General features: G+C 39.9%; 1 protein-coding gene across 2 annotated transcripts; it reads right to left on the minus strand.

Annotated features, from left to right (window-relative positions):
- Positions 1–1,632: 1,632 nt before the first annotated feature.
- Positions 1,633–15,544, minus strand: tmem102 (transmembrane protein 102). 2 transcript variants are annotated; one of them, XM_067446997.1, is made up of 3 exons: positions 15,286–15,544; positions 14,541–14,752; positions 1,633–5,855 (listed from the first exon to the last, which is right to left on the minus strand). In XM_067446997.1, the coding sequence occupies exons 2-3, from the start codon at positions 14,740–14,742 to the stop codon at positions 4,492–4,494; spliced, it is 1,566 nt and encodes a 521-aa protein (XP_067303098.1). In that variant the 5' UTR covers positions 14,743–14,752; positions 15,286–15,544; the 3' UTR covers positions 1,633–4,491. The 2 variants fall into 2 exon arrangements, with proteins under 2 accessions (XP_067303098.1, XP_067303089.1); XM_067446988.1 differs by having other exon boundaries at positions 15,342–15,542.
- Between the last annotated feature and the right edge of the window lie 2,029 nt (positions 15,545–17,573).

The following is a 17,573-nucleotide window of genomic DNA, read 5'->3' on the forward strand; positions in this document are numbered from 1 at the left end:
CCCTATTGGAATTGCTCAATTTTTTAGTCTTCTCTGAAATTAATCACTTATTTGAGGGCCTCAACATCCTCGAAAACTCATGAAACTTTTCACATGCGTGAAGTGGTGAATATTTCCCTCTGTTATGAGTTTCAGAATTAGGCTCTGTCCCAAATGGCACACTTCATGTGCACATTCGGTCTTGTGGACTTACGATGGCCACTGCGTGCGTGTCTGTTTAGTCCACGAGACCACAGGGTGTCCCGTTTGTCATTTTAGGTCTCAGAAGGGTGCTCGCGAGTGTCCCTTTGAGGTCGATATGCGCCCTCGATGCGCACGGATGCGGGTTACGCCGGGGACTTCTTCCCAGTAATCAAAGCGGCATTACGTAGTGAAAGTGTGGACTCAGAGGAAGACCTTGAGGGTTTAGGGTGCCATTTGGGACGATGGGCCCTAAGGCGTGGAAAATGGCTCAAGAGCAGCACCTACAAAATTTCAACGAAGTGCTCCTCCTGCTGTGTTTCACATACAGATATGAAATTCGGTAGACCCAATTAACAGCTCCATACCTACAAAAAAGTCTCCTTGTATGAAATCTGAAAACCTAACTTCAAGTGAGATATTTTACATTTTCTTTGCAAAATTGCACACGCTCAAAATGCTTCCCGGCCAAAACTGGAATTTTCCAGGTTTCTACTGTCAGATGCTAGGGGGCGCTATTACGCATCTTCTGAATGAGTACTGCATATCCTGATCAAAACACACGCGAGGAGGATGGAGTAAAAGAAGCGATCGCATGTAATCATCTGCAAAATAACGTGACCATCAACATTAAACATCATATGCATCAAAACTATCTAACGTTAGTGAATGAGATGTGGACCCAGGATGAGCTACAGGACTGAAGCATTAGAGGTGTTGATGGACTCGATCTGCTCCATCTGTGTTTGATCATCGCTCTGAAACTAGAATGAAACGTTTATTTCTTTTTTTAAAAATTTTTTTAAGAAGAGGGTCAGCTTTCTCTTTTGATATATTGCATGCTCATATATTCATAAAAAGAAATATTCTATGGGCTTTCAAATTTTTGCAAAAACCCTGGCGGGGAAAGAGTCAATCAACTCATAATTTTTTTTAATCTGATTTAATCAGATCAACACCCTATTTGGTCAGTTTAATCTAAAGGCCTTTGCGATGTTAAATTGCGAAGATCTTGAGATTTCCCTGATGTTGAAAACTCCTTACAAAGATGTTTCGCCATTAAACAGCAAGTTGTTGTAACTCGGGCATACAATGTCCAATTGGCCCCAAACTCCACGTTTGATAGTCCTGGCCTGAAGATGCATCTACATGACAATATTCAGGTTTATTCAAAGTGCCACCTGAAGGCAGCAGGAAATGTGGCACATTAAAGTGACTTATGCCATATTTCTCCTATATTTTGCCACTTCTTTGCATGTCGCCCACTATTCGCAGTTATAGGCTACTTATTCGGGTGTAAGGGCCCTTTCATCACTGCTTGCAGCTTTAATTAGATGTTACAACCAAATATAATGTAGAATACATTTAACCTAACTGTCTGGAATTAGTCTTTAGAGTTGGTTTGGGATGTGCAACATTCATAGATATAAAATATAAACAGTACAAATCTTCATATAGATAGTTTTATTTCATGCTATGACCAGCATCATCACATAGAATTACACAAAAAGAAATAAAAGGGCAACCCCCCCCTACAAAAGAAAAAAAGAAATGCCTTCTGAGGCACGATAGAGAAATCATATGAAATGTATAAATGTTTGGTACCATTTTAAATATGCATCGTTCTGTTTCCATTCAGGGAATTTAAGTAGATGAATGGATTAATTCTGGAGGTAAAAAATGTTGTTTACATTCATTGCTCGAGGGCGAAAAACTCTTTTGTACTCGACAGCATGACCCGAGGGACTACGCTATCAGATAAAGAAACACTGGGACCACGTTATTAAAAAGTTGGGAAGAAAAATGAATGTGCTTTGGCTTCCTTCAGATATTCACCTGAAATGCATCTGGAACATTTCATCATGCCCTAAGGCGGGAACATTAATTTCCCCCCAATGCAATCATTGTATAAAACGCTCTTGGTAATTATCAGGCATAGCAGAGGCCTTAATATATCATTTATAGAGATGATTCTGAAATTTTGCATAGTACCACTGTTCATTTGATATCAGGCATTGTGCTAAACAACGGTCATAATAATATAAGCATTAAAACACTGAAAATAGCATTACAAATATTGATTCAAGCATATCACAATATTTAAACCCACTAAATAGGCCTTTTAAGGTATACAGTGTCAAACCCTGACAATTTACACAAGACATACATCTCTTTCCCTCATGACGCATGACTTTTATTATAAGCAATCAGTCTTTTAAACTATCTTTGGTGTCTTTTCCTTGGCATACAGCAGATATATGTATAGTAGACTAACTGTGCAACACAAAACAAACTCTTTTCAGTAGCATGTCTCTCATATAGGAATAAGAAATCCATTAGAAAAAGCCTATTCCTCGCCATTCAAAGGCATCGCTGTTACTGATTGCTCTGTATATACGCAGCAGCCATGTCAGCAGCGCACATGAATAGTCTGCCAACTCCCACAGGGCGCTAATGTGATTTATGCTGAATACACATGTAACATTGTTCTTTAATCCTTGAGCACAGTGAAAGAGGTAGAGATGGAGATGGAGGCCGATGAAGATGGTAGGATTTAGGAAGGAGACAGAAAGCGACAATGAGTGAGGGAGAGCAGATGTCTGCGTTCCCGGGAGTCCCATTGGTTCGGCCTAATCTATCTGGTGGACGTCGTGTTTGACTTTCTACATCCATCTCTGCCTCCCACAGCTACCAATGCAAACCTGCAAGAGCGAGATCCTGTAGGACCCTTTCACACACATACACAAAAAAAAAACACCCTCTTTACACCTTCCTTCTATCCTCTCTCTAAACCTCTGTTGCCCACTCTAGATCTCTCTCTCTCTATTATTACAAAACAAGTGTCGGCAAACCTTCATCACCACAAAACCATCTAACTGTCAAAGACTATTTCATTCAAACATATGCAATAACGGAGAAAGAAAAGCCCTTCCACTATAACATAGTTTATGCGTAGCTTAGAATCCAATCAGGAGCACAATCAGTGTCGTTAGTACGACCTCTATTCAGCATTTAAAACTGTCTCTGAAACGTGATATACTATCAACGCCATCTAACTCAAAAATATAAAAAGTAAACAGAAGCTTTGAACAGTATTTGTTTCAAAAAAGATTGTTTCTACAGGCTGTACAACAGCTTCTTATACATAAAGGACAAGGCCTGGATTTGCAAGTTATTCCTTGTCTTTTTCTATCTTTCTTCTTGTGTTGTTTTTTGACTAGACCAGCTCAAAAGTCACTACTTAAAAGAAAGTCATTAAAAGTACCTGAGAAAGGGAGCAAGCAGGGTAGCTGACAGACTAAAGAAAGAGAAGTTTGTGTGATCAATAACGGCAAACTTCCCCACACACACAAAAATTACGTTCGGTTTCATCATAATATAGCTTGGCCTAGATGGTTTTCCAGTTCTACTGCCCTCATTCTGCAGAAAATAGTAGTCGTTTATATTCTCAGTAGTATCGAGTAGTGGGTAAAAAATCTTTTAACTCTATAGAAAAGTATTATTGTATCAAGTCTTGATGTGCAGTCCGTCAATGGGGATTTCCTCAGGATGCGATTATATTTTGATCGAGTCCAATAACTAAAATCCATCCTCTCACCTGTTACTTTTGTGCTTCCTGACATTTGTGACACCTGATGAACCCTCACTGGAGTGTCAAGCAGGTGCTTTGATTGTTGTCAGCCTTGTTGAGCGAGACCAATGTGGACACAATTTTACAATTTGATTCAGTACAGAAGCATAGTGTCCTCTATAAGTTCTGTCATATGGGGTTTCTGTTAGTGTTGTCAAAGGTACCGACCGCGGTACCAAATCAGTACTGAAAATTAAAAAATGTGATGCTTTGAGCATTGTTGAGTGGAATCATAAACACCTCTGACTGGCCATTGTGCTCACGCGCTCATCAAATATGTCTGTGATGGGCTACTACGGTCAGCGCTTCACAAACATGCTTTAAAAATACCTCATGTTTTTCACGGAGCGCTTGCACGAATACACACAGAGCGTTTGAATGCAAGTCTATCAGCCTACCGGTCCGCTGGCTGACGCCTGCTTGTGCTTTTAAACGCTCCTGCTCCAGCTTTCAAAACACTTTTCTGAACACTTCTGTGTTTTGATCATTGTATCCAATCACAGGCACATCCGACCAGCACGTGAGCACAATGGCCAGTCAGAGATGTTTACGATTCAAGCTCAACAGCGCTCGAAGCGTCACATTTTTAACATTTCAGTACCGATTTGGTATAGAGGTCGGTACTTTTTGACAACACTAGTTTCTGTCACCTGGGCAGTGTGTAAACCAGCTCATTTCACTCAGTAGAACTTGTCGTCAATGCGGAAATGAGGGCGTGTAACGTCATCTGGGTTGAGGAAGACTGAAATAGATTTGCCAGGGTTTTCTGTCACCAGCTGTTGTAGTCGCTGTGCTAGCCGGTCATCCTGTGGTGATCCTGCACCATATGCGTGGCTAGGTGATGATAACCCATGCCCATTGCTCCCGGCTCCAGCGGCCTCTCGTTTGAGCTGGCATGCCTGTTGAGCTTGCTCCAAAGCTGCTCTTAAGTGCTCTGCAGGATCAGAACGTAAATGTGCAAGTTTGCGGGCAACTAACAGGGCAGCGCCATCCGTGAGGTGCTCAAGCATGTTGCACTGGGGGAGGAAGTAATTCGGACAGTTTTTGCCTAGAATGCAGTGAGTCAAGTCATCGAGAAGACCAAGGAAGAGGCGCGCAGGTGTCTCGTGATCTGGACAGCTAAGGTAGCTGGTAGGCAATCGATCACATGCCCAAAACATCAAGGTACGTAGGTGGTAGAGGCTAAGGCCTGTGCGTGGGCGAGCTAACAGTCTTGACAGTACAGCTTTAGCCGCTTGGAAGGCTTGTGCCATTGGGTAGGGCACGCATTTCTTTAGCTGAACCTCGCTGCGGGAGAAGGCAAGTCTCCACTCACGGTCAGGTCTGGTTGTGGGGCTGGCAGCTGGAGAATAACAGGGAAGCAAGTAGAACCCACTGATGGCCTCCTCCTCCGTTATTTTACCATCCCAGAAATGGTTGGTCGTGAGCCAGCCCTGTGCGACGGCTGGCCAGCCACGAAACGACACCACTGGAAGCAAGTCATAGAGGATACGGCTAGTTCCCGCAGTGAGAATCAGGGTTGTTAAAGGGCCATTGCGCTCCACGCGATAAGGAACAGGAATCCCTCTCTGAGGATTCTGCCGCAACTCTTCCACCGCTGTCCCAACTACACCCCAGAACCAATCGGCAACCAACGACGGAGAGAAGTAGCACCCATCTAATGATTGAGGATTCTGCAGAGATGGGATTGAGCCTTGCGCTGCACCAATTTCTTCCTCCTCATCTTCCACATCTTTATTCTCTCTATTAATCTCGTCTTGACAGCAGATACGCCAACGCGCCAGCATCGCAGGATCACAGAGGCGCAGGCTCAGCCATGAGTGGCATGGCGGGGAATGCCTCATGTCCAGCGTCACAGGCTGATTGCGGTCGTGCAGTTTAAGAGCAGGCACCAGTAGAGTGAAGTCCAAATCGTAGTCCACACCTTTGGCGTAGTCACCAAGGTCCTCTGGGTTAAGGTCAAGAACACCTTCCCTGGCCCCACCTGATAGCAGCAGGTATTCATTGGCAACCGGCAGTCGCTTGTCTACCTTCTGCACCAAGCCTGTGAAGAGAAAGAATATTCATGACAAAAAGAGGTAATATGACCTGTCTTTAAAAAGACAAATGGAGGGGTGGGTAGACATAGGAGTGAGGGGAATGAGAGGGCAAAGTTATCCCACTTCTAAACAATTTAAGCTCAAAATGCTAAAAGATTTTTACTTTTCCAACCCCAAGCACATCAATAAAAACATTTTTTATTTGAGTTCTTATGCATTCAGTTGTCTTGCAAAAGGTCCACAGGACAGAAATATCCAAATGTGCAGCTCTCTGGCTCACTAATGACTAGGATGCAGGACTCAATCTAAAAAAATGCCTGGTGTTTAAGTTGTTTAGACTAATTTTATACTTTTAAAGGTGCATTAGGCCATTTCTGTAGACTAGGTAAACCCAGCCTGATCTGCTGGTGATTTGATTTGATCCTGCAACTCAATCTGGAAAACTGTACATTCATCTCTACTGCTTCTGTTACACTTTTGCGGGAATCAATCACAGACGGGCTTAACCACCTGGCGCGCTATTGGCGGGTTTAACACGATGACAGATAGAGAAGCGATGGGTCGTTGCCCATTGATCATGCCTCTTGTGGTCTGATTGGTTAAAGGACTATCCAATTGCGTACAGAGTCATTTGAATTATCACGCCTCTTGTGCATTAGAAAATACAGAGCAGAGTCCCCAGACCAATGTTCAATCTTAAATTGAGCTTGGCCTGGTGATGGCCAAGCAACAATTTCTGAGAAATGCTGTTAAAAATTCAAATCAACACCTAAATCAATTTCTTCTGCTGAACACTAAAGATACTATTTTGAAGAACATGGGCAACCATACAGTTGATGGGCACCATTGAATTCCATTAGCCTGGATGCCAGCCGAACCTAGCCCCGCCCACAACATTTTTAGGTCGGGCAATTCGGTCTGGCTTCGCTCCATAGAGGAGTAATTATCTCCGAACAGAAACTGTTCAGACCAATGAAATCATCAGGGCGGGCTTTAGACGATGATGGACAGATGATCAACAGTAACGTAATCCTGCACGTCATCAAAGGGGCTTGGGTTATATTTACTCGAATCCTAAATGGAGAGCTTGTTTGTATCTGCATTCACCTTCACTATTTCTCTCAGAAATGATGATCATGTTGGGTAAGGACTCTGTGTATCAATAAATTCTTTTATTTTTTTACAACACCGGCTAAGATCGTTTATTCCAGCGCGCGTGCAGACAGGGTTGCCAAGTTTTTACAACAAAATCCGCCAACTACTAGCCCTAAACAATTGCTTCTCGGGGGGTTCTCCAGGGAAAAATGGTGTTTGGGGGGTAAAATGTGTTATTTTGGCAAGATTGCCTGCTAAAATTCGCACTCATGGGTCTATCACATATACATAATAGTCGCTCAACCTATCACATAATAGTCGCGATAAAACGCGGACTTGGCAACAGTAGTTGAGCTCTGTCTGTTGACATTTGACAATGTGTCGCTTTGTTGCTCTGATTGGTTGTAGGTCTATCCAATCGATGTCTTTCCTGGTTCGGTTGAAACACAATGAAGCAGTTTCAGACTCATATTCTGACTAGAATTGAGTATGACCACGTCAGGCTAGACTTCCATAGTATATGGAACAAAATACTATGAAAGTCAATGTGGTCCATCAAGTGGTTGGCTACCGAGACTGTTCAAAATATCTTTTTTGTGTTCAGCAGAAGAAAGAAACAACTTGAGAATGAGTAAATTATGACAATTTTCATTTTTGGGGGAACTATCCTGATTCCAGAATTGGAATTGATTTTTAATTCCCCAACCATTGTGCGCAACTTAGGGGGTGGAGCAATGAAGCGAGGGGTGTGTGTTGGTTTGGGCTTTGATTTCAAATATCGTGTTTCTCAGAAATGTCTTACTGCACCTTTAAATAAGTAAGAATATAGGGCTTGAGATCCCTTTTGCAGAAACCCACACCAACTGCTTTTACTGGATGAGCCACTGTCAAAGTGCAAGAGTGATCTTCCTTGCACTATGACAGTGGATCTAAAAATACAAATAAAAAACTATAATATGCAGTATTAGTTCAATAATTGGTTTCTGAAGTGAGTGAGGAACAAAAGCAGATAAGTAAGGAAGGGAGGGAAAAAGAGGAAGATGATTTTTTCCCTAAGACGACAGAAACCTCCCTAAACCTCATTAGGGAGTCATTCTCACTAATTCAGAGTGAAAGATATAAATGAATAGTCTCCTTCAACTCTGTTTTGCAATTCAAGCCGTTGCTCTCATTTTCAGATGTGGCCCAGCTCCTTAAATTCTTTCAAATGAACAAGTGAAATCCTTTTTTATTAAAACGAACATCTTGCCTTTTAATATTTTATGATGGTAGAAATTGGTCAACATGCATTTCTTTAGAATTATTTATCGCATACTCATTGCATTCAAATTCAATCTACTAATTTAAAAGATGACTTAAGAAGACAATTACTGAATACTGCAAGTATAGCTGCCATATGGATGTGCTACTTAACAGTGCTTTAATGACCCATAATCTAAAGATGATCCTTCACTAGGGAAACAAGGAAAAGAATTGTCTTGCTAGGGGTGTTAAAATCATGTTGTCCAAAACAAGTAGCAACAGCTTTACTAATTACCAGTTTGTTTAAGCAAACGACTTAATTCATTATGTCCAATCACTCCCTACAGGCAGAAGCCATCAGCACCAGGTGCATTTCACTCATCACTTCCTCAAACGGTCACCATTATTGACCACTTTAAAACAAAAACAGATTAATAATACCTTCAACGAAAAACATCAGTCTCAATGACAGATGCCAAAGGGAAGCTGGTTAGCATACACATTTACTAGCCATATATCAGAGCCCAATGTGCACTGCTGTCAAAGCATGAGTTTCACATGAGGTCTGTTCACCTGTTTTCACATGAGGTCTGTTGAAGTTTGGACTCGGTCACCTCTACAGGAAATTTACTGCATTCTGTGACTTCTTCCAAGTTAAATAACTATAACATTTAGGATTTAAAAAACAAGATGTATGTTTTTATGCAGTTATAATGATGCTACAGTAATCTGTCTGTCCAAGCAATACATAACAGACTAGGGATGACGTGAGAACTGATACTTTAAAAATAAAATAAAATCCTGACGGTACTTGTTTTTCCACAGTACCGTAAGTACAGATGGTAACGAACATGGTTGCACTATAAAGGTTGAACCCACCCACTCTCTCTCTCTCTCTCTCTCTCTCTCTCTAAAACGGCAACCGAATGATTCGCCGATACATGTTCGAGTTTGATCCCAAATCACAGGGAATACATTTCAACCGCAATCCTAATATTGGAATCCGATGACCTTTTTAAATAATCAAAAGCTGAAGGAAAAGTTGATTTCTCAATTCATGACCCCTTTAATAAGGATTAGTCTATATTTAACTTGATATCATTCAATATCTGTGGTATTTTTACTTGAATACTACTGTTAGACCAACCTGACATTTTTCTTCTTCTTAATTCTATCGTATTTCTTTGTGCTACTGCTTCGTATGTGTTTATTCATTCTTATTTTATTACTGACAATTGTAACAAGTTACCTAATAAAAACACATACATTGAGTGAGCAAACATTTTGGTGAAATAAATGTAATTTCTTTAAAAAAAAAAAATATTTACAAAAAAAGTTCACATTAAAGTTTTCTTTTTTATATTTTTACTGCGTTATCGACTTTGGCATCAAGTATCGTGTACTTTTTGAGGTATCGTTACCGGCCAACTTTTGGTATCGTGACACCCCTAACAGACATGATCGATGTCCAATTTATGTGCATATATGCTGGACGACGCTGAGCTATAGTCAAATCTAGGTTAGTCTGACTAGGGCTGGGTAAAAACAAAATGATTTCTGAATTTTAAACTGCTCTCATTCTGATGAACTGATATCAACTCCTAAATCCTAGGGAACTGATCTTTTAGTCTATGCTGAACAGAACATTTTATTACCTTCCATCCAACAAATCACAATAAGCTTTGTGATTTGCTATTTTTGATATGAAATAAGTTTCAAAATTCTGTCCATTTGCTTACGAAATTTAATAAATACCATTATGTTGTTTTTTAACATGGAACTGAAAATCTCTTCTGCTTTACTACTAGTTACAGCACAAAATAAACATGAATGAACATCAGAAGGGATGTTTGAAAGATACAGTACAGTTCACTGAAGTGTATCATGTCATGTAATCGATCAATCAGCATTTCAACTGCAGAAAGACGTCAATAAAACAGCTTGTAAACAGTGTCGCATTTACCTCAAAAAAAGCATTCAATGTCTGCAAACTTGATAGTCAGCTAAAAAATAACAGAAAAAATATGCAATATATTACATATTCATTACATTACTACTTATAAACTAGTAGGAGTAGAAACAAAATTATGTAATTATAAAGTTACTATTATAACTATTATTATACAAACTGCCTTGTGTATAAGTGTTTGTATGCAAATCAATTTTAACCTTCAATATTTTGTAATGTAGTACAAACAACTGGATTTACAGCATTCATAAATGAAATTTGTCATGTACTCTACCTGATATATATCTAAAATAACCAGTACCGAATCAAATCGAAACGCACATGAATCGAAATCGAATCAAATTGGTAAAGGTGTGGTAATACCCACCTCTAAATCTGACTTTGCCAAAAAGAAAAAAGAAAGAAAAAAAAAGGCCTGGTTGGATTTCAGTTGGACTAAAACATTGTCTCATACACTAAGCATGCATATGCACGAATTTGAGCGAAGGAACGTTTTCACGATCAAATCATGATTTATCAATAACTTTTCTAAATTTAGCCCAAAAATTGAATTGATTGTTTTTTAACGATAGACATTCAATATTACAGTACAATTGAAAGCTACATTATTTCAACATTAGGGTTTAAAAAAAAACCTGTAAATTTATGGGTCCTGCACACTGTGCGATTTTTCAAAATCCTTTGCGAATGTCCCTTGTCAGACTGTACGAACATGATCCCCGATGTAAGCCATGGCACCCTGTAAGATCTCAGTTGTCATTAATGTCAGACAGTACGATAGTCGAGGCGCGCTAAAACGGAAGCGCGCAAGAAAACTCGTCCAGAGTTTTATATCAGTAATGAATGACGCGCTGAATGAATGAAATGCTGACAACAAAGAAATCTCTAGCTCTCGTTTTGGTCAAAGTTTGTCTTGAAAAACGGAGATATTTGACTGTCGACGTAGGAGAAGTCACACTGCAGGATTGTGTGGCAAATCTTCTGACACTGCCAGAATTTCTTCTGAGGTAAAATGTGATCGCAGCGCTCATTAATCGGCTGCCGGTCAAACTAATGACCAAAGACTTCAGATTTTAGCCTAGGATCAGAGGAATCTTTTAGGATTTGCTAAATTTGTTTCAGACGGCCAAATCGTGGGCAAAAATCGCAGTGTGCACCCGGCTTTAAGCGAACTTAAAACAATCTTCACATAAACCCGACTTTAAGATCTGCCACCGCCGAATACTTAATATTTTATTAGTATTTTATATACTACGGCCCAACCAGGAAACACAGGTTGTCAGGTGTGACATTTACACGTTTTTTCTTCTTCTACTATGGTAGTCAATGGGATCCGAGATTTGGTTACCAAAAATCTTTCAAATATCTTCTTTTGTGAACAGCAGAACACATATTTATACAGGTTTGAGACAGTTTTAGAGTGAATCAACATTTGCAGAATTTGTATTTTTGGGTTTTTCAATTATCCCTTTAAAGCTTCACTGTGTAACTTTTTTAGTTTACTCTCAGCTAAAAACACTTAGTTCTTCCAAAAATATATGTGCTCATTAATGTATATTTACTTCTTTCAAGTAATAAAGCATTCTCGTAAGTTTATAATATGCCATTGAAAATACATACGGGTGAGGGGTTCGAATGCCGGTCGCCATGTTGCACCTCCATCTTGAAAGTACATTAGCCAAAGAGGGACATACCCGTAAATTCAAGCTTCGCCTTTTAACACTCAATGACACCGTGTCGAATGTGAAGAGGGGGATTGCCATGTTAATCTTGGACTAAATCGGCCACCGTTAGCCTGACAAGCCAGACCCACATTAAGATGTTTGGTCTGGAAACTCACCATTGACAGCTCAATCTGAGGGGCGGATAAACGGTCGTCTTTCAAACTCCCTCTGCACGCGATAGGATAGCGCTACACCAACCAGAGCAACGAAGGGGAAACAGAGCTTGTTGATAGATTAAACATTCGCCGTATCCGGTCGGTAAAACTCCGAACACATCTTCCCTTTTTAAGAATGACTTCAGTGCTGTTCTTTGTTCTTTTCTCAGAGAAAAGCTTAACTCCAAGTCTTCCAGAGTCGCGGTCAAAGCTGATTCGAAAGACCGCCGTTCGCCAGTTTCTGTGTTTAGTAGAAGCACGCAAACGCAACTCGGCCATCGTCATTATGGCCCCGCCCGCCGACTCTATACACGATGTGATTGGCCCGGCAAGAGTTAGGGGAATACAGCTCAGAAGGGTACTGAGAGTTGCTAGACGACACTCGCAGCAGATTAGATTTGCTGCTGCTAGGGTGCGTCTTGATTTCTAGGCTAGGCCACCGTAGGAGTTAAAACGAAATCAGAATTGAGAGGAACAGAAACTATTATTCACTGGATGGTCATACACCTTTACACCGCTAGATGGGGGAAAATATCACACAGTGTGGCTTTAACAACAAATTCCTGCGTGTTGTGAATTAGGCGGAAAAGTTTTCATGAGAAGTTCAAACGTGCATATATAATGTATGCAATTATTAATGAATGAAACCCATTGACATAAAAATTGTTTATGGTGTTTGTTTCGGGGACCCAGTGACCTTCACAACAGGACACTGAAGTGTTTTTTTTTTTTACAATAACCATAATAACAATAACATCCCTTTTGTCTTTTACATTTTTAACACCATTTCAGTTTAATTAGCTCCTCTGGGAGGAATATGTTCGCAGGATGGTAGTGAGTCTTGAGGCTGGCATGCAGATGGTATGTTAATGCTTGCAGGTCATGAAGGTGTGGAAACGGAAATCTGAATTATTGATCAATGCCACTTGCATTACAAGAATCTATTCAGGTCTTCTGAAGTGACTTAACATCTAAATAGTCATGGACAGGTAAGGGTCAACAAAAGTGGATCGTCGGTTTTTCAATCATACTGTACATAACATATTCAAAATGAATGCTAAGGAGCAGCCTACCTGGCACAGAAATAAAAAGCTGTCTACCCATCACTCTCAGTAGGTGTGTGATGGATGTCGCTTTGAAACGGTCTGCATATTTTAGAGAGTGAGAGACGGAAACAGCAAACGAGAAAAAACAAGTGGGAAGCTTTTGGCTGAACAGCGAGGGACGAAAGCAAGATGAGAAAGAAAGGGGGAAGCAACAGGAGGCAGGCAAAAAAGAAACACAAACACTAGACTGACAGGATGGCAGAAGAAAAAAAAAATCCCTCAGTAAACAAACGTCCAAAAGTAAACGACAAATAAAAGATGATTCACAGGTAACGATGGAACACATGAAATAAAAACAGAGGAGAGCTACAGGCTAAAAGGTTTCCTACGGAGGAGAGAACAGGCTACGGCACACACACAAAAACAGCAGGCGAGGGAAAGAAAATAATAGAACGAGAGAGAGAAAGAGAAACTGTCACCAAATCCAGCGTTTGACAGGATTACGTGAAGCGGCTCCAGTGATGTTTTCAGAGAACAATACAGTTCTGCCAAATCACTCTCCCTCACTTGTGTCATACATAAAAAGGATGACATTTAGTTTGTGTGTGTGTGTGTACATGCTGACGGGAGAGCAAGAGATTAGAAAAGGGTGTTAGGGGATATCTGGAGGGAGCAAAAATAACAAGGAGAACTAGAGACACCTGCTGGACAAACAGCTTCACTTGTGGTCAGAGACCTGGACAAATAAAGCAGAAGTCTATTACATCCGTTTTATAAAATACCATAGTTTTCTAACCATCCTGAATGCAGTTTGACATTTTTGATAAAGAAAGAAAAAAGCGTCATCTGTGTTATGAAGTTGACCGTACCTAAATGTATACCATGGGGGTTTTACAGCGCTCACTTTACCAGATCAGCTACAGCCATAATATTATAATATTTGGACAGAATTGATCATGTTTTATTGGGATTTACCATTGAAATAATATTTTTTTATACTGTACAAACTGTATATTTTATCCCCTTACTCTGCATTTTCAAAAAACATCACTTAGTATGATTTATAAGCTGTTTTCCCCGAAGGGAACAAAAAATGTCCACCAGAGACACCAAACAATTAGAAATTGCAAAATTGCACATATCAGATCAGAAAGGCATTTATTTTTTAATGAAAATGAAGAAAATATTAGAAAAGTGGAAATAAAGCGTGTAACGTGTTTAATAATAAGTGTTTATCCGTTAGGGGTAGGTAAACAGACGTGCAGAATTAGACATGAGAAAACTCAGTGGGTCCAATATCATGGGTTGTAAAAAGTGGTTGGATCTTGTCCCACCCACACACACAATAGTTCCGAAGCCCATGCTTAAATCACCTTTTAATCGATAAATATTTAATTCCTTTAAATAAACCAATAAGTTGTGTATGTTTAGGTGTGTGTGTTCACTATGGTATCCTCACCCAACATATTAAAGATGAAGTCTTTGGCCGTGTGCACCTCGAGCGCGGTCTGGTCACCGAACTCTCCCTGTTCCAGCTGCACGAGCTCGTGCACCTGCGTCGACAGCTGCTCCAGCGTCGTGCCCGAGCGGAAGTCCACCTCGGACCCCCGCTTCACCGTCGCCGGTGCACGCGGGGCCACGGCACTCATGAGCGTCTCCATTGAGCATTACCTGACAGAAACCATGATATTACCAAACTATCCCAAAATAAATCACATTATCTCAATATTAATATGACCGAGTATTGCTATAATATGACCGAGTATTGCTATTAAATATACGATGTAAAACATTTTTCGACATTAATTATTAAACACACTAAACCGCTGTTAATGAAACAAAACAGCTACATTTTAAGCCCTACTCAGTAACGTTACCATTAACTCACCAACTCAAACTATTTATGATTTTTTTTAATAACACCTAAAAAGTTAAACGCAGGATAGTTATTCCTAGCGACTGCGGCGGAATGTGGGTCAGTGGGCAGATTAACAGCTAATTAGCCAGCTAATGTCTCCCTAGCGAAACAACTGAACCCCTATAATGTTAATTATTATAAACATGGCGAGACCTCTGAAATATGTCATCTACACAAGAATTCCCCATGACATGTGCTGTATGAGTGGAAATATGTTTGTTTCGTGTGTCCACTGAGGTGCCCAAATGAGCCGACTAGCAGGTGTGGAGCGAGCTAACGTGCTAACCGGCTAAACACCTCAAGATTCAGCGATGGCATTTCTTCTTTATGGTTCACACACACCCTGTTTTCCGCTGGCTCGCTGCTCTCTGTCTTTTAGACCTCGGGTTGTTTGTTGTGATGTCTTTTGTGATACAGGATTTCTGCTCCCGTCATTTCCAACAGGTCCCTCTGCGCGCACCTTCCCACTGGCAACACTATTCCCGGAAATCATGGACCTCCTCCGAGATTCTTGGGATTAGTAGTACCTTAAAAGGAATACATATCTTCCCTGGCCAGTGCAATTACATTATATTCAGGATAAAAAACTGATTTATGTCTCATAACTTAATTACCCTTACGAAAATGAACTATGGTTTTACTACAAATGTAATAATAATAAAATAAAATAAAAATACATGGTTATTGTTGTTAAACCATGATAACCACAACTTAACCATGGCTTTGCTACAATGGTATTTGTGGTAAAACCGTGGTTGTATGGTAATCAAATTGCCAAAAAACATGGTCACTTTTACTAGCCTAAAACCATGGTTATTTTTAGTAAGTTGTTTTCTTATATAAATAGTATTTTTTATCTAATCTATATTATAGTGTATATTTTCATTTTAATGCAAGACTAAAAAGGATCAGTGTTAAAGGGACAGTTCACTCAAAACCTAAAAAAAACAAAAAATCTGTAATTTACTCACTTTGTTCCAAACCTGTAGGCCTATGAGTTTCTTTCTTCTGCTGAACAGAACAGAAGATATTGTGAAAAATGTGGGTAACCAGACAGTTGGATCCTACTATGGAAGTCAATGGGTGCCATTAACTTTAAAATATCCTCTTTTGTATTCAGAAGAAAGAAACTCATTAGGTTTGGAACAACTTTACGGTTCCTAAATGATGACAGAACATAAATTTGATTGGGTAAACTATTCCTTTAAAGTTGAATTCCACTCCAAAATGAATTATATGGACAACATGTGAGAAATTAAATAATTTATACCAATAATTATAGTCATGATACCCAATAATAAAACATCAAATATTCTCTGGAAAATGCATTATTGACAATGTATTTTTACTACCCACTATTAGCCTACACTCGGTCACTGGGACAGTAAGGTTCAAAAGCTAAAAGGTACTAATTTGTAACATTTAGGGGTAAATAAGGTTAGAAAAGATGTACATTTTTGCTTTTGTACCTGGGCACTGTACCTTCTATATTGTTTTGTTTTGCTGGTTTGATCTGCAAACTTAAAAAAAAAAAAAAAAGTTTCAGAATCAGCACTTTGCCCTTTGAGGGAACACACTTTAAAAGCCAGACACCATGGTCAAACGCTCTGACAGCTTTTAAACTCCACCTCTTCTCAGTTCCAAGACTTTTTTTTTTTTGAGGAGGTTTACAGTGATCAAAAGATTTTCAGCTCTCCCCATCCCATTCCGACCCCCTCTGCTGTGGTGTCACCTTGAAATACCTCCCCTTTGAAGCAGCATCTGAGGCTGACAGCGCAGATAATTGATGCCGTGCAAAAACGGCGGAGGCCGAAGACAGCGATGCGCTTTTAATTCTTCACTTCTTCAGCTTCGTTCTCTCTGCACCATCCCCAGCAGCTCTACACCTTCTAATTAACAAATGAACCCTGTGACCTAATGCACATATAATTATATCTTTATTTATAACACACCACTCAAGCTTTTGTATCGACACAATCCTCTTGCCTTTCACACAAAAATGCAGTGGCCATGTTTATGGCACAAAGCTGGAAAGTGGATTCAAAGGAGATTTTAAAGGATTAGTTCCCTCAAAAAGGAAAATTAATTATTAATTACTCACCTCATATTATTCCGTAAGCCGTAAGACTTTAGTTCATCTTTAGAAAACAAATTAAGATCTTTTTGGCATTTAAGATCATTGGCGGACATGCTTTAGCTTCCATTTACCACACTTGGGGCACATTCAAAGCTCAAACCGGTGCGCAACATTTTGTAACGTTTTCCGGGTTGAACGTCATGTTTTCTGGAAACGGTGTGCAATGGGTTTGAGATACGTTTTCTCTTGGTCGTGTAAAATACGTGAGCCCATTCAGCAGCAATATGTATATAAACCACACGGTATTAAAGAGGCAGCTCGCACAATGGGTCCAAGTAAAGTTGTTTACATGTGTCTCCTCCAGCTCAGTACGCAATTGTTGAAGATATTAGAAGACATGATTGTTTGGACATGATCGAAGACATGAGTTCAATAGTAAAAATATACGATATCAACATGATGTAGTTTATATCTTTAGCTTCATTGCAAGGCAAGTT

Source organism: Pseudorasbora parva, chromosome 1 (assembly GCF_024679245.1).
Source record: "Pseudorasbora parva isolate DD20220531a chromosome 1, ASM2467924v1, whole genome shotgun sequence".
NCBI lineage: Eukaryota > Metazoa > Chordata > Actinopteri > Cypriniformes > Gobionidae > Pseudorasbora > Pseudorasbora parva.